General features: G+C 55.4%; 1 protein-coding gene across 7 annotated transcripts in view; it reads left to right on the top strand.

Moving 5' to 3' along the window:
* The window catches only part of ARHGAP32 (Rho GTPase activating protein 32), a 300,910-nt gene that overhangs the window by 83,253 nt on the left and 193,163 nt on the right, over window positions 1-24,494 (top strand). For all 7 annotated transcript variants that reach the window (XM_075327856.1, XM_075327861.1, XM_075327859.1 and 4 more), the window contains one exon: window positions 9,239-9,347. In XM_075327856.1, the coding sequence (XP_075183971.1) occupies window positions 9,243-9,347 (105 nt within the window). In that variant the 5' untranslated portion in view covers window positions 9,239-9,242. The remainder of the gene's footprint in view (window positions 1-9,238; window positions 9,348-24,494) is intronic.

Here is a 24,494-nt window from a genome sequence, read left to right as displayed (position 1 = left end):
CCTCCGCTCTCGCCCAGTGCGCTCTGCAGCCCCGTCCTCCGCTCTCGCCCAGTGCGGTCTGTAGCCCCCGTCCTCCGCTCTCGCCCAGCGCGGTCCTGTAGCCCCGTCCTCCGCTCTCGCCCAGCGCGGTATGTAGCCCCCCGTCCTCCGCTCTCGCCCAGCGCGGTATGTAGCCCGTCCTCCGCTCTCGCCCAGTGCGGTATGTAGCCCGTACTCCGCGCTCCTCTCTGCTGTGCCAGTCCTGGTAGGTGCTATTCATGGTAATCAGGTCTGGGGAATCCTCAGTCCAGCGCTCTTACGCCATAAACCAGAAGAGCAGGGGGAGTCTGTGTAAGGTGAATGGGACCCCCTTTTTCTTTCGAGCCCCCGTCTTCTGTCACCATTGGTGCGTTCTGCCTTTCCCCTTTGTGTGGTCGGAGTCTTCCATTGTGACTAATAGACCTGAGTCTGTAATTAATGATTTCATGTAACAATGGCGGCAGCGAGTCAGCACATGAGATCCGAGCGCTGATCATCTCTGAGCACAGGAGCTGCCGGCACTGAGGATACCCGCTGTGTCCGGACCCCACGACTCTCTCTGACCACCCCAGGAGCTGCTGACACTGAGGATACCCGCTGTGTCCGGACCCCACGTCTCTCTGACCACCCCAGGAGCTGCTGACACTGAGGATACCCGCTGTGTCCGGACCCCACGTCTCTGACCACCCCAGGAGCTGCTGACACTGAGGATACCCGCTGTGTCCGGACCCCCACGTCTCTGACCACCCCAGGAGCTGCTGGCACTGAGGATACCCGCTGTGTCCGGACCCCACGTCTCTCTGACCACCCCAGGAGCTGCTGGCACTGAGGATTCCCGCTGTGTCCGGACCCCACGTCCCTCTGACCACCCCAGGAGCTGCTGACACTGAGGATACCCGCTGTGTCCGGACCCCACGTCTCTCTGACCACCCCAGGAGCTGCCGGCACTGAGGATACCTGCTGTGTCCGGACCTCACATCTCTCTCTGACCACCCCAGGAGCTGCTGACACTGAGGATACCCACTGTGTCCGGACCCCACGTCTCTGACCACCCCAGGAGCTGCCGGCACTGAGGATTCCCGCTGTGTCCGGACCCCACGTCTCTGACCACCCCAGGAGCTGCCGGCACTGAGGATTCCTGCTGTGTCCGGACCCCACGTCCCTCTGACCACCCCAGGAGCTGCTGACACTGAGGATACCCGCTGTGTCCGGACCCCACGTCTCTCTGACCACCCCAGGAGCTGCTGACACTGAGGATACCCACTGTGTCCGGCACCCCACGTCTCTGACCACCCCAGGAGCTGCCGGCACTGAGGATTCCCGCTGTGTCCGGACCCCACGTCTCTGACCACCCCAGGAGCTGCCGGCACTGAGGATTCCTGCTGTGTCCGGACCCCACGTCTCTCTGACCACCCCAGGAGATGCCGGCACTGAGGATATCCGCTGTGTCCGGACCCCACGTCTCTCTCTGACCACCCCAGGAGCTGCTGACACTGAGGATACCCGCTGTGTCCGGACCCCACGTCTCTCTGACCACCCCAGGAGCTGCCGGCACTGAGGATTCCCGCTGTGTCCGGACCCCACGTCTCTCTCTTGACCACCCCAGGAGCTGCCGCACTGAGGATTCCCCGCTGTGTCCGGACCCCTCGTCTCTCTCATGACCACCCCAGGAGCTGCTGACACTGAGGATACCCGCTGTGTCCGGACCCCACGTCTCTCTCTGACCACCCCAGGAGCTGCTGACACTGAGGATAACCGCTGTGTCCGGACCCCACGTCTTTCTCTGACCACCCCAGGAGCTGCCGGCACTGCGGATTCCCGCTGTGTCCGGACCCCATGTCTCTCTGACCACCCTGTGTGTAGGATCAGAAAGGAGCGGCCGTGGAAGGTCAGGACCCGGACTCCATCACTTCAGCTGCCGGCACCTCGTAGTTATGACTGGTTTAGTATTAGTCTGGGGATTTGTAGGGATCCAGCACCCAAATCAACTGAGCCACTCAGTGCCCAGCCGCACAGCACCCAAATGAACCCAGCCGCTCAGTGCTCAGCTGCTCAGCACCTGAATCCACCCAGCCACAGTGTACCCAGTCGTACAGCACCCAAATCAACCCAGCCGCTCAGTGCCTAGCCGCACAGCACCCAAATCAACCCAGCCGCTCAGTGCCTAGCCGCACAGCACCCAAATCAACCCAGCCGCTCAGTGCCCAGCCGCACAGCACCCAAATCAACCCAGCCGCTCAGTGCCTAGCCGCACAGCACCCAAATCAACCCAGCCGCTCAGTGCCCAGCCGCACAGCACCCAAATCAACCCAGCCGCTCAGTGCCTAGCCGCACAGCACCCAAATCAACCCAGCCGCTCAGTGCCCAGCCGCACAGCACCCAAATCAACCCAGCCGCTCAGTGCCCAGCCGCACGGAACCCAAATCAACCCAGCTGCTCAGTGCCCAGCCGCACAGCACCTGAATCCACCCAGCCACAGTGTACCCAGCCGCACAGCACCCAAATCAACCCAGCCGCTCAGTGCCCAGCCGCTCAGCACCTGAATCCACCCAGCCACAGTGTACCCAGCCGCACAGCACCCAAATCAACCCAGCCGCTCAGTGCCCAGCTGCTCAGCACCTGAATCCACCCAGCCACAGTGTACCCAGCCGCACAGCACCCAAATCAACCCAGCTGCAGTGCCTAGCCGCACAGCACCCAAATGAACCCAGCTGCAGTGCCTAGCCGCACAGCACCCAAATCAACCAAACCACTCAGCGCCCAGCCGCACAGCACCCAAATCAACCCAGCTGCTCAGTGCCCAGCCGCACAGCACTCAAATCAACCCAGCCGCTCAGTGCCCAGCCGCACAGCACCCAAATGAACCCAGCCGCTCAGTGCCCAGCCGCACAGCACCCAAATGAACCCAGCCGCTCAGTGCCCAGCCGCACAGCACCCAAATCAACCAAACCACTCAGCGCCCAGCCGCACAGCACCCAAATCAACCCAGCCGCTCAGTGCCTAGCCGCACAGGACCCAAATGAACCCAGCTGCAGTGCCCAGCCGCACAGCATCCAAATCAACCAAACCACTCAGCGCCCAGCCGCACAGCACCCAAATCAACCCAGCTGCTCAGTGCCCAGCCGCACAGCACCCAAATCAACCCAGCCGCTCAGCACCTGAATCCACCCAGCCACAGTGTACCCAGCCGCACAGCACCCAAATCAACTCAGTTTGCAGCTCAGCACTACAGTGCCCCATGCCCAACTCAAACCAGCCACTCAGCGCATAGCTCAGCCCAGCCGCAAAGTGCCCAACTCAACGCAGCTGCTCAGTGCCCAGCTCAGCGCCCAGCCTACCTCAGCACACCGCTCAACCCAGTCACGCGGTGCCCGGCTGCTCAGTGCCCAGCTCAGCCGATATTGCAGGCCCCTGTTCAGGCGGTCCGCACAGGGCCGACATTTAATACTGGGTATCAGCTGCCTACCAGGGGACAGATTTTGTGTCCATGAGGCCTTCCAGACCCAAAACCCGAGGCTGCACTACTGCGATCTGCCGTCAGGTGTAGTGATCTGTGCCTCTCCTGTGCAGACATTGATGGATGCGCTGCCCCCTCTCTGCAGCACAGATGCCGTGTGTGTGTGTGTGTGTGTGTGTGTGTGTGTGTGTGTGTGTCCGTGTGTGTGTGTGTGTGTGTGTGTATATAATATATAAAATCTCTCTCTCTAATTATCATGGCAGCTTGTGACGTGATGACTGGCGGGTCCTGGGGTGCAGGAGATGTCTCCTCTGTCCTCCTCATGGTGCACAGGGACCGTCCGGGGGTGATCTGGCAGAATACCTCCCCAGAATGATGGCATTCCCGGATTGCATGCACGTTCTGGATCCGGTGCCCGCGTTGCCAGCGTGCGTACCCTCTCACATTGCGTCTTGCTGGTGCATTGCAGCGTGCCCTCTGTAGGTGGAGAGGCCATGGAGCAGCTGTGCCGTGCGGCATGTAAAAGCCTCGGACAGCTGCTCGTCTCTAGCATGAGATCCCGTACTATTGCCGGGCCCTGCTGTCGCCCAGAATGCAGCGTCCGACAATGAGGCCTTGTTCACACACAATGTGGAAGGAATGTGAGGAGGAGACGCTGGAATCTGTGCGCCTCCAATACAAAAGCCATTCAGGGAGGTGAACAAAGGCGGCTCCAAACTCCCTGCCGGCGGCTGCACCGTCCTCGTGAATGAAAATCTTGTCATGTGATCATTTGTTTATGTGGATGCATGAGCCTGTAAATGAGCGTCTCATCGCGGGGGTGGGGGGTGCAAGGCACCTGCAGACCCCGTCCGCTTTCGAAGTCACCTGGCAAACAACGCATCATCACTGACTGCTTCTGTTTTACACCAATCAGATTCTGCCCTTCATTTGTTAAAGGGGTCGTATGTCGGGATTCATTGTCTCTAGAAAGAAACTGCAAGTGACTTCATGGACCTTGTGCTTGTAGACATGGCCGGTGCCAGAGGTCTCATCAGACTAAGGCCCCGATCCATGGACCTTGTGCTTGTAGACATGGCCGGTGCCAGAGGTCTCATCAGACTAAGGCCCCGATCCATGGACCTTGTGCTTGTAGACATGGCCGGTGCCAGAGGTCTCATCAGACTAAGGCCCCGATCCATGGACCTTGTGCTTGTAGACATGGCCGGTGCCAGAGGTCTCATCAGACTAAGGCCCCGATCCATGGACCTTGTGCTTGTAGACATGGCCGGTGCCAGAGGTCTCATCAGACTAAGGCCCCGATCCATGGACCTTGTGCTTGTAGACATGGCCGGTGCAAGAGGTCTCATCAGACTAAGGCCCCGATCCATGGACCTTGTGCTTGTAGACATGGCCGGTGCCAGAGGTCTCATCAGACTAAGGCCCCGATCCATGGACCTTGTGCTTGTAGACATGGCCGGTGCCAGAGGTCTCATCAGACTAAGGCCCCGATCCATGGACCTTGTGCTTGTAGACATGGCCGGTGCCAGAGGTCTCATCAGACTAAGGCCCCGATCCATGGACCTTGTGCTTGTAGACATGGCCGGTGCCAGAGGTCTCATCAGACTAAGGCCCCGATCCATGGACCTTGCGCTTGTAGACATGGCCGGTGCCAGAGGTCTCATCAGACTAAGGCCCCGATCCATGGACCTTGTGCTTGTAGACATGGCCGGTGCCAGAGGTCTCATCAGACTAAGGCCCCGATCCATGGACCTTGTGCTTGTAGACATGGCCGGTGCCAGAGGTCTCATCAGACTAAGGCCCCGATCCATGGACCTTGCGCTTGTAGACATGGCCGGTGCCAGAGGTCTCATCAGACTAAGGCCCCGATCCATGGACCTTGTGCTTGTAGACATGGCCGGTGCCAGAGGTCTCATCAGACTAAGGCCCCGATCCATGGACCTTGTGCTTGTAGACATGGCCAGTGCAAGAGGTCTCATCAGACTAAGGCCCCGATCCATGGACCTTGCGCTTGTAGACATGGCCGGTGCCAGAGGTCTCATCAGACTAAGGCCCCGATCCATGGACCTTGCGCTTGTAGACATGGCCGGTGCAAGAGGTCTCATCAGACAAAGGCCCCGATCCATGGACCTTGTGCTTGTAGACATGGCCGGTGCCAGAGGTCTCATCAGACTAAGGCCCTGATCCATGGACCTTGTGCTTGTAGACATGGCCGGTGCCAGAGGTCTCATCAGACTAAGGCCCCGATCCATGGACCTTGTGCTTGTAGACATGGCCGGTGCAAGAGGTCTCATCAGACTAAGGCCCCGATCCATAGACCTTGTGCTTGTAGACATGGCCGGTGCCAGAGGTCTCATCAGACTAAGGCCCCGATCCATGGACCTTGTGCTTGTAGACATGGCCGGTGCCAGAGGTCTCATCAGACTAAGGCCCCGATCCATGGACCCTGTGCTTGTAGACATGGCCGGTGCCAGAGGTCTCATCAGACTAAGGCCCCGATCCATGGACCTTGCGCTTGTAGACATGGCCGGTGCCAGAGGTCTCATCAGACTAAGGCCCCGATAAATGGACCTTGTGCTTTTAGACATGGCCGGTGCCCAGAGGTCGCAGTAATGTATGTACCCAGTGACTGCACCAGCAGAATAGGGAGCGCAGCTGTGGAGTATAATACAGGATGTAACTCAGGATCAGTAATGTAATGTATGTACACAGTGACTGCACCAGCAGAATAGTGAGTGCAGCTCTGGAGTATAATACAGGAGGTAACTCAGGATCAGTAATGTAATGTATGTACACAGTGACTGCACCAGCAGAATAGTGAGTGCAGCTCTGGAGTATAATACAGGAGGTAACTCAGGATCAGTAATGTAATGTATGTACACAATGATTGCACCAGCAGAATAGGGAGCGCAGCTCTGGAGTATAATACAGGATGTAACTCAGGATCAGTAATGTAATGTATGTACACAATGATTGCACCAGCAGAATAGGGAGCGCAGCTCTGGAGTATAATACAGGATGTAACTCAGGATCAGTAATGTAATGTATGTACACAGTGACTGCACCAGCAGAATAGGGAGCGCAGCTCTGGAGTATAATACAGGAGGTAACTCAGGATCAGTAATGTAATGTATGTACACAGTGACTGCACCAGCAGAATAGTGAGTGCAGCTCTGGAGTATAATACAGGAGGTAACTCAGGATCAGTAATGTATGTACACAGTGACTGCACCAGCAGAATAGTGAGTGCAGCTCTGGGGTATAATACAGGAGGTAACTCAGGATCAGTAATGTAATGTATGTACACAGTGACTGCACCAGCAGAATAGTGAGTGCAGCTCTGGAGTATAATACAGGATGTAACTCAGGATCAGTAATGTAATGTATGTACACAGTGACTGCACCAGCAGAATAGTGAGTGCAGCTCTGGAGTATAATACAGGAGGTAACTCAGGATCAGTAATGTATGTACACAGTGACTGCACCAGTAGAATAGTGAGTGCAGCTCTGGAGTATAATACAGGAGGTAACTCAGGATCAGTAATGTAATGTATGTACACAGTGACTGCACCAGCACAATAGTGAGTGCAGCTCTGGAGGATAATACAGGAGGTAATTCAGGATCAGTAATGTATGTACACAGTGACTGCACCAGCAGAATAGGGAGTACAGCTCTGGAGTATAATACAGGAGGTAACTCAGGATCAGTAATGTAATGTATGTACACAGTGACTGCACCAGCAGAATAGGGAGCGCAGCTCTGGAATATAATACAGGAGGTCATGTGAATTGAATGATAACCATTGGACTATGGCCATACATATTGGATGAATGATGGATGCATTCACTGATTGGGGCAGAGGTAACCATCTGCTGTTATTGAGCTCTCCTGACGGCAGATGTATGAGGAAAGGAGGATCGGCCGTGCTCTCCGGTGATAATTTTGGCAGAGTTTTGCTTTCTCTCCGCTCCCGGCTGGGGTTGTGTATACGGGAGTTTGGGAGGATTGTTGTGGATAGCTATGGACGTTCATCTCTACATGCAGTGCGGACAAGTTGTGTAAGGCTATGTGCACACGTTGCATCTTTGTGATGATCACATTGATGCACGTTTCTGGCCCCAAAAAAAAGCATCCGTGGCAAAAACACTACATCTGAAGCTCACAGCGAGCGGCATAGAACATGACTGCCCGCTGTGAGCTCCATGCAGCGACTGAAGTGAGCATCACAATCAGTGGTGATGTCAGACACCCCCAGCGCCCTATGGCCCCCAGACCCCCACAACAGTCCTATGATGCCCCACATCCACCCCACAGCCCCCGCCCACAGCCTCCAGCCGCACACAGTAAATTGGGGGTCACACAGTGAATTGGGGATCACTGCTCCTTCCCCCCCCAAGTCACTGTGTGACCTCCAATTCCCTGTGTCCTGAAATTGTCCTCACTACAATGTAGGGATTGGTCCTCTGCCCTGGGAGAGATGTGATCGTCCTCTGCCAGGTATATGTGGGATGTCGTCCATGTTCGCCCGCAGCACATGGTGGGGGCTTCTCTTCACTCCTCTCGGGGTGGGGGGCTCCTGCTCAGCATTTCATGTTTTCTCCTGCCTGAATGCCGGTAATTGTCAGATATTGTGATGAGCTGTAAACTCTCTGACCTTGTGGTAATGACTTGATGCAGCAGAGCTCAGCACCCCGGCTCCTGTGCAGCCGCACCGCACCCTGCGCAGCATCCAGGGGAGTCGGCACACTCCACATAGGGGTCTGTGGTGGGGGTGTATGTCTCCGAGGCAGCGGATTACATGGACCATCCGGCGGCGCTTTCTCTCCTTTCCACCTGGATATTTGTGTTTTCGGGTGGATCTGCTCTAAGCTTTTACCACTTTTCTTGGCTTCCATTGCTGTACTGGAGACGTGAGGTCCTGAAGTCTGTGCCCGAGCCATAGACGAGGCAGCTGGGGAGATTTGGGGCCGTCGCCGTCTCTGATCCTTTTGTGAGAGAATGTGGGGTGGCCACTGTCACAGGTCACAGACATCCTGTGGTTTCTGGACATAGAAGGTCACAGCGTCTGGCTGTGCAGAATGCTCCCTGACTTTCCATTGCTCCTGCTGTCAGTATGTATTGGTATAGGTAGCTGCTTCCTGCTGGACTCATCTCTCCCTTTGGACCCAGCAGGAGCTCGCCTTCCTCCCAGCTGCTGATTGTCAGTATTCTCTGGTGCTTATATTCCCCTCCTTCCCTGGACTGGTGCTGATGATATTTTTCAGTTCATTCAAGCCTTGGTTGCAAGCAGGTGGCTTGTACTCCTCCTGTGGTGTCATTGCTGAGTACTCTGCCGGACTCCTCCCTGAGTCATCTAATGATCCCCCGTGTGTCCTTCTTGTGTCTTTAGAGGGGTTAATGAAGAGCACATCCCACCCGCTCCCTCTTTAGGGTCCAGCACTAGGGATATCTAGGGTCAGGTATCCGGCTTGGTGCGTATGTGTGTAACCTATCTAGGGTGGGAGGGGCCCCAGAGACCAGCTGTAGGTTTGCTCAGGAGTCACCATCTTCCCCAGACACAGGGTTTCCCTTCCCTTTCGCCGTTCGGGTGGTACTTCCCCGTAGCTAGTGTGACCGCTACAAGGAGTTGTGACGTCCGCCCTCCGTATTATCCGTTCTATCCATGCGGCGCTGTGTATATTTCTGTGTATCTGTCATTGCTCCTTTTCCCGGTCACCGGCGCCTCATCCAAATCTTAATCCTTCGTCTCTTCTCTCCTACAGAATAATGAAGTCCTCGCTGCACCTGGAGGAGGATGACTTTGTGCCGGAGCTGCCGCGCAGCATTCACCCCCGGGAGAGGCCGGACTGGGAGGAGACCATCAGCGCTATGGTGAGTCCACCGCTCCGTGGGAAGGGTCCACTACATACCACTCACCATTATTCCCCTCAAGATCTGGGGGGGCAGGATGCTGGTAGGAAGACGCTGCAGCCATGGCACGCGGCAGGGAGGGGCGGCAGCCATGGCACGCGGCAGGGAGGGGCGGCAGCCATGGCACGCGGCAGGGAGGGGCGGCAGCCATGGATGGCACGCGGCAGGCAGAGGCGGCAGCCATGGCACGCGGCAGGCAGAGGCAGCAGCCATGGCACGCGGCAGGCAGAGGCAGCAGCCATGGCACGCGGCAGGAAGGGATGGCAGCCATGGCACGCGGCAGGGAGAGGCGGCAGCCATTGTTTTGGGGACATTGCTCAGTTGACTGCTCTGCAGCACCGAAATGAAAGGTTTCTCCATGTTACCTACCAGGATAAGGGCAAAATCCAGCTCCGCTCGCCCTCTGTGCCGGTCTTCGTCTCTCTGCTCCGGGCAGCTGTCCTCGCCCTCTGTGCCGGTCTTCGTCTCTCTGCTCCGGGCAGCTGTCCTCGCCCTCTGTGCTGGTCCTCGTCTCTCTGCTCCGGGCAGCTCTCCTCGCCCTCTGTGCCGGTCCTCGTCTCTGCTCCGGGCAGCTCTCCTCGCCCTCTGTGCCGGTCCTCGTCTCTCTGCTTCGGGCAGCTGTCCTCGCCCTCTGTGCCGGTCCTCGTCTCTCTGCTCCGGGCAGCTGTCCTCACCCTCTGTGCCGGTCCTCGTCTCTCTGCTCCGGGCAGCTCTCCTCGCCCTCTGTGCCGGTCCTCGTCTCTGCTCCGGGCAGCTCTCCTCGCCCTCTGTGCTGGTCCTCGTCTCTCTGCTCCGGGCAGCTCTCCTCGCCCTCTGTGCCTGTCCTCATCTCTCTGCTCCGGGCAGCTCTCCTCGCCCTCTGTGCCGGTCCTCGTCTCTCTGCTCCGGGCAGCTGTCCTCGCCCCCTGTGCCGGTCCTCGTCTCTCTGCTTTGGGCAGCTGTCCTCACCCTCTGTGCCGGTCCTCGTTTCTCTGCTCCGGGCAGCTGTCCTCGCCCTCTGTGCCTGTCCTCGTCTCTTTGCTCCGGGCAGCTGTCCTCGCCCTCTGTGCCTGTCCTCATCTCTCTGCTCCGGGCAGCTCTCCTCGCCCTCTGTGCCTGTCCTCATCTCTCTGCTCCGGGCAGCTCTCCTCGCCCTCTGTGCCGGTCCTCGTCTCTCTGCTCCGGGCAGCTGTCCTCGCCCCCTGTGCCGGTCCTCGTCTCTCTGCTTTGGGCAGCTGTCCTCGCCCTCTGTGCCGGTCCTCGTCTCTCTGCTCCAGGCAGCTGTCCTCGCCCTCTGTGCCGGTCTTCGTCTCTCTGCTCCGGGCAGCTGTCCTCACCCCCTGTGCCGGTCTTCGTCTCTCTGCTCCGGGCAGCTGTCCTCGCCCTCTGTGCCGGTCCTCGTCTCTCTGCTCAGGGCAGCTGTCCTCGCTCTCTGTGCTGGTCCTCGTCTCTCTGCTCAGGGCAGCTGTCCTCGCCCTCTGTGCCGGTCCTCGTCTCTCTGCTCCGGGCAGCTGTCCTCGCCCTCTGTGCCGGTCTTCGTCTCTCTGCTCCGGGCAGCTGTCCTCACCCCCTGTGCCGGTCTTCGTCTCTCTGCTCCGGGCAGCTGTCCTCGCCCTCTGTGCCTGTTCTCGTCTCTCTGCTCCGGGCAGCTCTCCTCGCCCTCTGTGCCGGTCTTCGTCTCTGCTCCGGGCAGCTCTCCTCGCCCTCTGTGCCGGTCTTCGTCTCTGCTCCGGGCAGCTCTCCTCGCCCTCTGTGCCGATCTTCGTCTCTCTGCTCCGGGCAGCTGTCCTTGCTCTCTGTGTCGGTCCTCGTCTCTCTGCTCCGGGCAGCTGTCCTCGCCCCCTGTGCCGGTCCTCGTCTCTCTGCTTTGGGCAGCTGTCCTCGCCCTCTTTGCCGGTCCTTGTCTCTCTGCTCCGGGCAGCTGTCCTCGCCCTCTCTGCCGGTCTTCGTCTCTCTGCTCCGGGCAGCTGTCCTCACCCCCTGTGCCGGTCTTCGTCTCTTTGCTCCGGGCAGCTGTCCTCGCCCTCTGTGCCTGTCCTCGTCTCTTTGCTTCGGGCAGCTGTCCTCGCCCTCTGTGCCGGTCCTCGTCTCTCTGCTCTGGGCAGCTGTCCTCGCCCTCTGTGCCGGTCCTCGTCTCTCTGCTCTGGGCAGCTGTCCTCGCCCTCTGTGCCGGTCCTCGTCTCTCTGCTCCGGGCAGCTATCCTCGCCCTCTTTGCCGGTCCTCGTCTCTCTGCTCCGGGCAGCTGTCCTCGCTGTGGGGTTTGTTGGGATTAGTAGTCCTGCTTTCCTGTACACACAGCGCATAGTCTCTTCTGCGTTCACAGCCGTGGGCGCGCAGGGCATTGTGGGGCGCATGTTGTAGGGATCCGGCCATTCACAATATCCCCAGATGACCTGTATTTCCCCTTCTAGGACTCGGGCTGGGGGATCCGATCGAGGCTTTTGTATGTCGGTTGCAGAAGCTGAAGAGCCTCCAATAATTTGCAAATTTCATGCAAGAATTTATGGGAATATCTGTGTATTGAAGGAGGAACCTGATGCCGGCCCCTCAATCTGTGCTGATCCAGTGCGGGTGATCTGGTGTATGCAGCCCTCGTCCAATCAGTGGCCTCTGCAGTATAGTACGGCACATGGCAATGGAGACCACCCAGTTCCCGTGATCTAGGTCGGATCATCAGCACTGGATCTGTGTAGGGGGAAGGGGGGCATATGTGGGGGAGGGGAGGGAAGGGGGGGGCATAGTTGTTTTTTTTCCAATTCAGAAGCTAGACCTCCCCATAAACACAATGTGGCCGCTTTGCCGGACGGTGGCCGCAGTTTGTGCAGGTTGACATTTGCTCCAGAGGTGCACCATGCAGCCTGTCCTGACGCTGGACACAGAGCCGTTAGTTGTCAGACGTCCCGGAGGCCGGTGACCCTCAGACTGATGACCCTGGGGGGCAACCGCGGCCCCGGCATGGATGATTATGGTGCGGCACGATGGGACCTGGGTTGTCTTTGTCTTCTGTCTCTTCCCTCGTCTCCTTAGTGGCTTGCGGCGCCGGCTGTCACATGTTAGCCATGAAATCTGGGACAAGCGTCTCCTCCTGAGAAATGTCTCCTGCCTCCTGTTGTTATAATCCTGTGCGGCCGTGTATAATGCTCAGCGCCGCTCCGAGCCTCTCACCGTCCGTCTCCACCACCTGCAGGTCCTGACTGACCGCCCCGCCACCACCTGCAGGTCCTGACTGACCGCCCCGCCACCACCTGCAGGTCCTGACTGACCGCCCCGCCACCATCTGCAGGTCCTGACTGACCGCCCCGCCACCACCTGCAGGTCCTGACTGACCGCCCCGCCACCACCTGCAGGTCCTGACTGACCGCCCCGCCACCACCTGCAGGTCCTGACTGACCGCCCCGCCACCACCTGCAGGTCCTGACTGACCGCCCCGCCACCACCTGCAGGTCCTGACTGACCGCCCCGCCACCACCTGCAGGTCCTGACTGACCGCCCCGCCACCACCTGCAGGTCCTGACTGACCGCCCCGCCACCACCTGCAGGTCCTGACTGACCGCCCCGCCACCACCTGCGGGTCCTGACTGACCGCCCCGCCACCACCTGCGGGTCCTGACTGACCTCTCCGCCACCACCTGCGGGTCCTGACTGACCTCTCCGCCACCACCTGCAGGTCCTGACTGACCTCTCCGCCACCACCTGCAGGTCCTGACTGACCTCTCCGCCACCACCTGCAGGTCCTGACTGACCTCTCCGCCACCACCTGCAGGTCCTGACTGACCTCTCCGCCACCACCTGCAGGTCCTGACTGACCTCTCCGCCACCACCTGCAGGTCCTGACTGACCTCTCCGCCACCACCTGCAGGTCCTGACTGACCTCTCCGCCACCACCTGCAGGTCCTGACTGACCTCTCCGCCACCACCTGCAGGTCCTGACTGACCTCTCCGCCACCACCTGCAGGTCCTGACTGACCTCTCCGCCACCACCTGCAGGTCCTGACTGACCTCTCCGCCACCACCTGCAGGTCCTGACTGACCTCTCCGCCACCACCTGCAGGTCCTGACTGACCGCTCCGCCACCACCTGCAGGTCCTGACTGACCTCTCCGCCACCACCTGCAGGTCCTGACTGACCGCTCCCCCACCACCTGCAGGTCCTGACTGACCGCTCCCCCACCACCTGCAGGTCCTGACTGACCGCTCCGCCACCACCTGCAGGTCCTGACTGACCGCTCCCCCACCACCTGCAGGTCCTGACTGACCTCTCCGCCACCACCTGCAGGTCCTGACTGACCTCTCCGCCACCACCTGCAGGTCCTGACTGACCTCTCCGCCACCACCTGCAGGTCCTGACTGACCGCTCCCCCACCACCTGCAGGTCCTGACTGACCGCTCCCCCACCACCTGCAGGTCCTGACTGACCGCTCCGCCACCACCTGCAGGTCCTGACTGACCTCTCCGCCACCACCTGCAGGTCCTGACTGACCTCTCCGCCACCACCTGCAGGTCCTGACTGACCTCTCCGCCACCACCTGCAGGTCCTGACTGACCTCTCTCCCACCACCTGCAGGTCCTGACTGACCGCTCCCCCACCACCTGCAGGTCCTGACTGACCGCTCCCCCACCACCTGCAGGTCCTGACTGACCGCTCCGCCACCACCTGCAGGTCCTGACTGACCGCCCCGCCACCACCTGCAGGTCCTGACTGACCGCTCCGCTAGGGGAGGATTTATCGACAGCAATAATTATGCGTCTTCCTTCAGGTGTTTGGAGGCTGTGCGGGGGGTAGCCTGGGGGGCTGTGGGGCATGGGTAACTGTGAAGCGCGTCTGGAGGTCATGGGGCGCCTGGGGGCGTGGGTCGTCTGGGAGCGCCTGGGGACTGTGAGGCGTCTGAAGCCTGCGGGGGGCGTCTGTAGGTGGTGGGGCGCCTGGGGGCTTTAGGTTGTATGGAGCCTGTGAGGCGTCTGATATCGGGCCCTTGTACATCAGATGATCGGTGAGCAATGCGTCATCCAGCATCAGTCGCTGGGATACTACATTTGTCGGTATATCACATTCTCACATTGGCAGTGGCCGGGCAGCAGTGGACAGTAACCTCCGTCCTCCTATGTGGCACTGTGTTCTCCTCCTTCCATGGGTCGGAGCCGCAGCTTCTGTCCCCGCTGTTGCTGCCTTTCATCTGTCCCCATCCCCTAACTCTTCTTATCTGTGGGTGTAATATATTTTTATCATCATGATGTTGGGGGTTGTAGTGCTCAAAGTAGAAACCCAAGAGTTGTACTGCTGTGTAAGATGTGAAGAAAACCTGATTGTGGTGATCTGGAAACCTCGTATCACAGAACACAAATCGGACACTGGACGTTTTTCTGGGATTTAAAAAAATGACCTAATTTAGAATCTGTTAACAGCGACAAATCTCAGAAAGAGAAGATGCCCGGGCCGTGTCCATAGTTATGACCTCCGTTGTGCCCGGGCCGTGTCCATAGTTATGACCTCCGTAGTGCCCAGGCCGTGTCCATTGTTATGACCTCCGTAGTGCCCGGGCCGTGTCCATTGTTATGACCTCCGTAGTGCCCGGGCCGTGTCCATAGTTATGATCTCCGTAGTGCCCGGGCCGTGTCCATTGTTATGACCTCCGTAGTGCCCGGGCCGTGTCCATTGTTATGACCTCCGTAGTGCCCGGGCCGTGTCCATAGTTATGACCTCCGTTGTGCCCGGGCCGTGTCCATAGTTATGACCTCCGTAGTGCCCAGGCCGTGTCCATTGTTATGACCTCCGTAGTGCCCGGGCCGTGTCCATTGTTATGATCTCCGTAGTGCCCGGGCCGTGTCCATAGTTATGATCTCTGTTCTGCCTGGGCCGTGTCCATAGTTATGACCTCCGTAGTGCCCGAGCCGTGTCCATAGTTATGATCTCCGTAGTGCCCGGGCCGTGTCCATAGTTATGATCTCTGTTGTGCCTGGGCCGTGTCCATAGTTATGACCTCCGTAGTGCCCGGGCCGTGTCCATAGTTATGACCTCCGTAGTGCCCGGGCCGTGTCCATAGTTATGACCGCCGTAGTGCCCGGGCCGTGTCCATAGTTATGACCGCCGTAGTGCCCGGGCCGTGTCCATAGTTATGACCGCCGTAGTGCCCGGGCCGTGTCCATAGTTATGACCTCCGTAGTGCCCGGGCCGTGTCCATAGTTATGACCTCCGTAGTGCCCGGGCCGTGTCCATAGTTATGACCTCCGTAGTGCCCGGGCCGTGTCCATAGTTATGACCTCCGTAGTGCCCGGGCCGTGTCCATAGTTATGACCTCCGTAGTGCCTGGGCCGTGTCCATAGTTATGACCTCTGTAGTGCCCGGGCCGTGTCCATAGTTATGCCTGAGCCGTGTCCGTCATTACGACCACAATTGTGCCCCGGCTGTGTCCATTGTTATGATCGCCATTGTGCCAGAGTTGTGTCCCACATTTTGTAACATCCGATCTTCTTACACCAAACTTTGGGGAGGTGAGGAGACAATTTCTGGAGTTTTGGGAGAGGAATGTTTTCCCCTTTTTCTCTGATGTCGGGTTCTCGCTGCTCCACAGTTCAGGGTCTTTTTTGGCAGATTTTTTGTTTCTTAATGCACTAAATGTTTCCAATTGGGGAAAGGTCTGGACTGCAGGCCACCGTTTGATCCCTCAAACTCTGCTTCTGCGGAGCCGTGCTGCTGTGATGGAGGCAATATGTGGTTTACCATTGTCCTGCTGAAATATACAAGGCTTTTCCAGAAATACAGATCTGGATGGAGCTGATGTTGCTCTATCACCTCCTATATATCGTCAGCATTGATGGTGCCTTTCTTGTGTAAGCTGCTCCTGCAATAGGCACTAATCCCCCCACATCAGAGATGCAGAACTGTGTGCTGATAACAAGCTAGATGGTCCTTCTCCATAACAAGCTGGATGGTCCCTCTCCTCGATAACAAGCTGGACGGTCCCTCTCCTCGATAACAAGCTGGACGGTCCCTCTCCTCGATAACAAGCTGGACGGTCCCTCTCCTCGATAACAAGCTGGACGGTCCCTCTCCTCGATAACAAGCTGGACGGTCCCTCTCCTCGATAACAAGCTGGGCGGTCCCTCTCCTCGATAACAAGCTGGGCGGTCCCTCTCCTCGATAACAAGCTGGGCGGTCCCTCTCCTCGATAACAAGCTGGGCGGTCCCTCTCCTCAATAACAAGCTGGGCGGTCCCTCTCCTCGATAACAAGCTGGGCGGTCCCTCTCCTCGATAAGCTGTACCCGTCCCTGTCCTCGATAACAAGCTGGACGGTCCCTCTCCTCGATAACAAGCTGTACTCCTCCCTCTCCTCGATAACAAGCTGGACGGTCCCTTTCCTTCTCAGTCTGCAGGATTACCATAAAGAATTTCACATTTTGATTCATCCGGCCACAGAACAGTTTTCCATTTTGCTTCCATCAATTTTAAATATGCTTTGGTCCAGAGCAGACGGGAGCGTTTCTGGATTGTGCTGCTCTATGGCTTCTCCTCTGCAGGATAGAGCTGGGACTTGTATTTGTGGATTGTGTGGCGACAGAAGGTTTCTGGATTATTCCTCAGCCCATGCAGTGAATCATGCCCTCCTTTAATGCGGTGCTGCCTGAGGACCTAGAGATCATTAGCAGCCGATCCTAATTGTTGGTCTTGTCCCTTGTGCACATGGATTTGTCTACAATTTCTGAATATCATGTGCTGTGATGGTGGATTTTCATTTTTCTGAAATTCTTTTTAGACACAGATATTCTCAGATCGGGATCTCTGACCTTCTTTGCTTCGGAGAGACTCTGCCTCCCTCACATTTTCTTATACAGTTATGTGACTTTGTTGACCCTTTACCTTCCTTGTTTTTGATTATTACCATTTACTTTCCAGCCTTTACTTATCTCTGTCCCAAATCATCTTAGATTTGTCATTGTCATCAATTTATAAAAGAGGCAATTTATTCAATTATTTATTCCACTGAAAACAGAAGCCTCCGATGTGTTCTGTGTGAGAAATATAAGAGATCTCCAGATCTTCGCATTCTGGTTTTCTCTACATTTTACGACGCGCCCTACAGTTTTGGATTTTGGGAGTTATTCTGTGTTTAATGTATTATGATGATGCAGGAGTAGCAGTTCCGGTTGGGTCTTGGGTTGTCTCTTCTCTGCGCCCCCGGTCTTTTATTTGCTGTGATGATGCAGGAGTAGTAGTTCCGGTTGGGTCTTGGGTTGTCTCTTCTCTGCGCCCTCGGTCTTTTATTTGCTGTGATGATGCAGGAGTAGTAGTTCCGGTTGGGTCTTTGGTTGTCTCTGCTCTGCGCCCTCGGTCTTTTATTTGCTGTGATGATGCAGGAGTAGTAGTTCCGGTTGGGTCTTGGTTGTCTCTTCTCTGCGCCCTCGGTCTTTTATTTGCTGTGATGATGCAGGAGTAGCAGTTCCGGTTGGGTCTTGTTGTCTCTTCTCTGCGCCCTCGGTCTTTTATTTGCTGTGATGATGCAGGAGTAGCAGTTCCGGTTGGGTCTTGGGTTGTCTCTTCTCTGCGCCCCCGGTCTTTTATTTGCTGTGATGATGCAGGAGTAGCAGTTCCGCTGGGTCTTGGGTTGTCTCTTCTCTGCGCCCTCGGTCTTTTATTTGCTGTGATGATGCAGGAGTAGTAGTTCCGGTTGTGTCTTGGGTTGTCTCTTCTCTGCGCCCTCGGTCTTTTATTTGCTGTGATGATGCAGGAGTAGTAGTTCCGGTTGGGTCTTGGGTTGTCTCTTCTCTGCGCCCTCGGTCTTTTATTTGCTGTGATGATGCTGGAGTAGCAGTTCCGGTTGGGTCTTGGGTTGTCTCTTCTCTGCGCCCTCGGTCTTTTATTTGCTGTGATGATGCAGGAGTAGTAGTTCCGGTTGGGTCTTGGGTTGTCTCTTCTCTGCGCCCTCGGTCTTTTATTTGCTGTGATGATGCAGGAGTAGTAGTTTCGGTTGGGTCTTGGGTTGTCTCTTCTCTGCACCCCCGGTCTTTTATTTGCTGTGATGATGCTGGAGTAGCAGTTCCGGTTGGGTCTTGGGTTGTCTCTTCTCTGCACCCTCGGTCTTTTATTTGCTGTGATGATGCAGGAGTAGCAGTTCCGGTTGGGTCTTGGGTTGTCTCTTCTCTGCGCCCTCGGTCTTTTATTTGCTGTGATGATGCAGGAGTAGCAGTTCCGGTTGGGTCTTGGGTTGTCTCTTCTCTGCGCCCTCGGTCTTTTATTTGCTGTGATGATGCAGGAGTAGTAGTTCCGGTTGGGTCTTGGGTTGTCTCTTCTCTGCGCCCTCGGTCTTTTATTTGCTGTGATAATGCAGGAGTAGTAGTTCCGGTTGGGTCTTGGGTTGTCTCTTCTCTGCGCCCTCGGTCTTTTATTTGCTGTGATGATGCAGGAGTAGTAGTTCCGGTTGGGTCTTGGGTTGTCTCTTCTCTGCGCCCCCGGTCTTTTATTTGCTGTGATGATGCAGGAGTAGCAGTTCCGGTTCGGTCTTGGGTTGTCTCTTCTCTGCGCCCTCGGTCTTTTATTTGCTGTGATGATGCTGGAGTAGCAGTTCCGGTTGGGTCTTGGGTTGTCTCTTCTCTGCGCCCTCGGTCTTTTATTTGCTGTGATGATGCAGGAGTAGTAGTTCCGGTTGGGTCTTGGGTTGTCTCTTCTCTGCGCCCTCGGTCTTTTATTTGCTGTGATGATGCAGGAGTAGCAGTTCCGGTTCGGTCTTGGGTTGTCTCTTCTCTGCGCCCTCGGTCTTTTATTTGCTGTGATGATGCTGGAGTAGCAGTTCCGGTTGGGTCTTGGGTTGTCTCTTCTCTGCACCCCCGGTCTTTTATTTGCTGTGATAATGCAGGAGTAGCAGTTCCGGTTGGGTCTTGTCTCTTCTCTGCGCCCTCGGTCTTTTATTTGCTGTGATGATGCAGGAGTAGTAGTTCCGGTTGGGTCTTGTCTCTTCTCTGCGCCCTCGGTCTTTTATTTGCTGTGATGATGCAGGAGTAGTAGTTCCGGTTGGGTCTTGTCTCTTCTCTGCGCCCTCGGTCTTTTATTTGCTGTGATAATGCAGGAGTAGTAGTTCCGGTTGGGTCTTGTCTCTTCTCTGCGCCCTCGGTCTTTTATTTGCTGTGATGATGCAGGAGTAGTAGTTTCGGTTCGGTCTTGGGTTGTCTCTTCTCTGCGCCCTCGCTCTTTTATTTGCTGTGATGATGCAGGAGTAGCAGTTCCGGTTCGGTCTTGGGTTGTCTCTTCTCTGCGCCCTCGGTCTTTTATTTGCTGTGATGATGCTGGAGTAGCAGTTCCGGTTCGGTCTTGGGTTGTCTCTTCTCTGCGCCCTCGGTCTTTTATTTGCTGTGATAATGCAGGAGTAGTAGTTCCGGTTGGGTCTTGGGTTGTCTCTTCTCTGCACCCCCGGTCTTTTATTTGCTGTGATAATGCAGGAGTAGCAGTTCCGGTTGGGTCTTGTCTCTTCTCTGCGCCCTTGGTCTTTTATTTGCTGTGATGATGCAGGAGTAGTAGTTCCGGTTGGGTCTTGGGTTGTCTCCGCGGCCTTTTATTTGCTGTGATGCCGTCTTTCGCCGTGTTTATGGGTAGGTGGGACGGGCGATGCTTGTGTTGGAGGGTGATAACGCCGCAGTTCACACACTGGGAGTTTACAGACGCTTTTATTGGCCTCCGGAGCTGTTTATTGTGACTGTGAAGGTGCAGGGCTACGTTTTGGAGGGTCAGGATGCTGCGGGCACCGTCCTGGGCCGCGTCTGCCGCATTGTGTGAGTGTCTGTATGGTGACGTTCTGCCGGAGGATGAGCGGCAGCTCCCGGGTCATCTGTGTAAAGCCGCGTGCAGACATTTCGGCATCTCTTGGCTGGAGAAACGCAGCTGCAAAACCGCTCGTGTTTTTGACTGTTTTTTTGGTGCAGATTTTTCCCACCTATTAGTTTGAGTGAAATCTGTATCAAAAACGTGGAAAGTATTGACATCCGGCAAATGTAAATCTGTAAGGAGAAAATAAGGAACGTGTGCAGGAGACTTCCGGATTCTCATTCACTTTGCTGGTATCAGGAGATTGTGACAAATCTGCAACGTGTGCACAGGCCCTAATGGAGCAGAGATCTGTTCTTGTGGATTCCGACGTGGCCTCCGTGAGGGATCTGCCGCCACTGTTTCTGCAAGCAATGTCTGGGATGCCGCATGGTCCCCATCCACAAATGCAGCATTACTGATGATCATTACGGCCTTCTTCTCTGTCATGGATCTTTCTTAAATCATTAATACATGTAACACGGCAGTGCCAAATCTGTGTGATGTCTCCGTTACCTGCCGTATCACGCTAAGGAGAACCCGACTGTAGTGTTCTCTAATGGGGTAAGTAACCTGAAATCCAAACTCCTCAGACCTCAACAATTCATTATTGCTCTGGAGAGTAATAAGAGGTCCCCCTGATATCAGCTCTGGAGAGTAATAAGAGGTCACTGATATCAGCTCTGGAGAGTAATAAGAGGTCACTGATATCCGCTCTGGAGAGTAATAAGAGGTCACTGATATCAGCTCTGGAGAATAATAAGAGGTCACTGATATCAGCTCTGGACTGTAATAAGAGGTCACTGATATCTGCTCTGGAGAGTAATAAGAGGTCACTGATATCTGCTCTGGAGAGTAATAAGAGGTCACTGATATCAGCTCTGGAGAGTAATAAGAGGTCACTGATATCAGCTCTGGAGAGTAATAAGAGGTCACTGATATCAGCTCTGGAGAATAATAAGAGGTCACTGATATCAGCTCTGGAGAATAATAAGAGGTCACTGATATCAGCTCTGGACTGTAATAAGAGGTCACTGATATCCGCTCTGGAGAGTAATAAGAGGTCACTGATATCAGCTCTGGAGAGTAATAAGAGGTCACTGATATCAGCTCTGGAGAGTAATAAGAGGTCACTGATATCAGCTCTGGAGAATAATAAGAGGTCACAAATATCCGCTCTGGAGAGTAATAAGAGGTCACTGATATCTGCTCTGGAGAGTAATAAGAGGTCACTGATATCAGCTCTGGAGAGTAATAAGAGGTCACTGATATCAGCTCTGGAGAGTAATAAGAGGTCACTGATATCAGCTCTGGAGAGTAATAAGAGGTCACTGATATCAGCTCTGGAGAATAATAAGAGGTCACTGATATCAGCTCTGGAGAATAATAAGAGGTCACTGATATCAGCTCTGGACTGTAATAAGAGGTCACTGATATCCGCTCTGGAGAGTAATAAGAGGTCACTGATATCAGCTCTGGAGAGTAATAAGAGGTCACTGATATCCGCTCTGGAGAGTAATAAGAGGTCACTGATATCAGCTCTGGAGAATAATAAGAGGTCACTGATATCAGCTCTGGAGAGTAATAAGAGGTCACTGATATCAGCTCTGGAGAGTAATAAGAGGTCACTGATATCAGCTCTGGAGAATAATAAGAGGTCACTGATAGCTCGGGAGAGTAATAAGAGGTCACTGATATCAGCTCTGGAGAGTAATAAGAGGTCACTGATATCAGCTCTGGAGAGTAATAAGAGGTCACTGATATCAGCTCTGGAGAATAATAAGAGGTCACTGATATCAGCTCTGGAGTGTAATAAGAGGTCACTGATATCAGCTCTGGAGAGTAATAAGAGGTCACTGATATCAGCTCTGGAGAGTAATAAGAGGTCACTGATATCAGCTCTGGAGAGTAATAAGAGGTCACTGATATCAGCTCTGGAGAATAATAAGAGGTCACTGATATCAGCTCTGGAGTGTAATAAGAGGTCACTGATATCAGCTCTGGAGAGTAATAAGAGGTCACTGATATCAGCTCTGGAGAGTAATAAGAGGTCACTGATATCAGCTCTGGAGAGTAATAAGAGGTCACTGATATCAGCTCTGGAGAATAATAAGAGGTCACTGATATCAGCTCTCGACTGTAATAAGAGGTCACTGATATCAGCTCTCGACTGTAATAAGAGGTCACTGATATCAGCTCTGGAGAGTAATAAGAGGTCACTGATATCAGCTCTGGAGTGTAATAAGAGGTCACTGATATCGGCTCTGGAGAGTAATAAGAGGTCACTGATATCAGCTCTGGAGAGTAATAAGAGGTCACTGATATCAGCTCTGGAGAGTAATAAGAGGTCACTGATATCAGCTCTCGACTGTAATAAGAGGTCACTGATATCAGCTCTCGACTGTAATAAGAGGTCACTGATATCAGCTCTGGAGAGTAATAAGAGGTCACTGATATCAGCTCTGGAGAGTAATAAGAGGTCACTGATATCAGCTCTGGAGAGTAATAAGAGGTCACTGATATCAGCTCTGGAGAATAATAAGAGGTCACTGATATCGGCTCTGGACTGTAATAAGAGGTCCCTGATATCGGCTCTGGAGAATAATGAGAGGTTACTGACATCCGCTCTGGAGAATAATAAGAGGTCACAAATATCCGCTCTGGAGAGTAATAAGAGGTCACTGATATCAGCTCTGGAGAGTAATAAGAGGTCACTGATATCAGCTCTGGAGAATAATAAGAGGTCACAAATATCCGCTCTGGAGAGTAATAAGAGGTCACTGATATCGGCTCTGGAGAATAATAAGACATCACTGATGGCCTCCAAAATAATGTCTTTCTTGAAGATTTCTGGTGCAATGAGTCTCCCATCAAAGGCGCCACCCTGAATACCACAACCCATCCCCCACCCTGTGATACAGTCATTAAGTATCACTGTATTGTGGATTGTAGTCACTGAGATCACAGAGGCTTCTGATAAGTCTCATCCCCATTTATTCAGTCTTGACTAAACCCAAGGAATGGGCTAAATTCCTCATAAACATTGCTAGAAGCTGCAGCTAGAGGGGCAGCGGGGCACAGTAGCCGTCGGAGTGGTCAGCAGGGCACAGCAGCAGCCATCAGTGCGGTCACCAGGGCACAGCAGCAGCCTTCGGTGTGGTCAGCAGGGCACAGCAGCAGCCGTCAGTGTGGTCAGCAGGGCACAGCAGTAGCCGTCGGTGTGGTCAGCAGGGCACGGCAGCCGTCGGTGTGGTCAGCAGGGCACGGCAGCCGTCGGTGTGGTCAGCAGGGCACGGCAGTCGTCGGTGTGGTCAGCAGGGCACGGCAGCCGTCGGTGTGGTCAGCAGGGCACGGCAGCAGCCGTCGGTGTGGTCATCAGGGCACGGCAGCCGTCGGTGTGGTCAGCAGGGCACAGCAGCCGTCTGTGTGGTCAGCGGGGCACAGCAGCCGTCTGTGTGGTCAGCGGGGCACAACAGCCGTCGGTGTGGTCAGCGGGGCACAGCATCCGTCGGTGTGGTCAGCGGGGCACAGTAGCCGTCGATGTGGTCAGTGGGGCACAGCAGCCGTCTGTGTAGTCAGCGGGGCACAGCAGCCGTCTGTGTGGTCAGCGGGGCACAGTAGCCGTCGGTGTGGTCAGCAGGGCACAGCAGCCGTCTGTGTAGTCAGCGGGGCACAGTAGCCGTCGATGTGGTCAGTGGGGCACAGCAGCCGTCTGTGTAGTCAGCGGGGCACAGCAGCCGTCTGTGTGGTCAGCGGGGCACAGTAGCCGTCGGTGTGGTCAGCAGGGCACAGCAGCCGTCTGTGTAGTCAGCGGGGCACAGTAGCCGTCGATGTGGTCAGTGGGGCACAGCAGCCGTCTGTGTAGTCAGCGGGGCACAGTAGCCGTCTGTGTAGTCAGCGGGGCACAGCAGCCGTCTGTGTAGTCAGCGGGGCACAGTAGCCGTCTGTGTAGTCAGCGGGGCACAGTAGCCGTCGATGTGGTCAGTGGGGCACAGCAGCCGTCTGTGTAGTCAGCGGGGCACAGTAGCCGTCTGTGTAGTCAGCGGGGCACAGCAGCCGTCGGTGTGGGTAGCAGGGGGAATAATTCTGGGATAATGCGTCATTGTGTGGTGACTCTGGAGAAAGCTCTCGTTAGATTTGTTATGTTCAGATATTTACATTATTCTTATTTCATTGGTTTCTTGCAAATGGCAAAAAGTTTGAAAATGTTCTTAATAAGCCAAATTGACAGTGGGAGGAATTGTGATTGCAGCAGCGTCAGTGGAGTAAGATGGCGGGGCCTGTGAGTATACGTCCATTGTAGGATGGCGGGGCCTGTGAATATACGGCCATTGTAGGA

This window comes from Anomaloglossus baeobatrachus, chromosome 11 (genome assembly GCF_048569485.1).
Source record: "Anomaloglossus baeobatrachus isolate aAnoBae1 chromosome 11, aAnoBae1.hap1, whole genome shotgun sequence".
Classification (NCBI taxonomy): domain Eukaryota; kingdom Metazoa; phylum Chordata; class Amphibia; order Anura; family Aromobatidae; genus Anomaloglossus; species Anomaloglossus baeobatrachus.
This window is presented reverse-complemented; position numbering and strand designations above follow the sequence as displayed.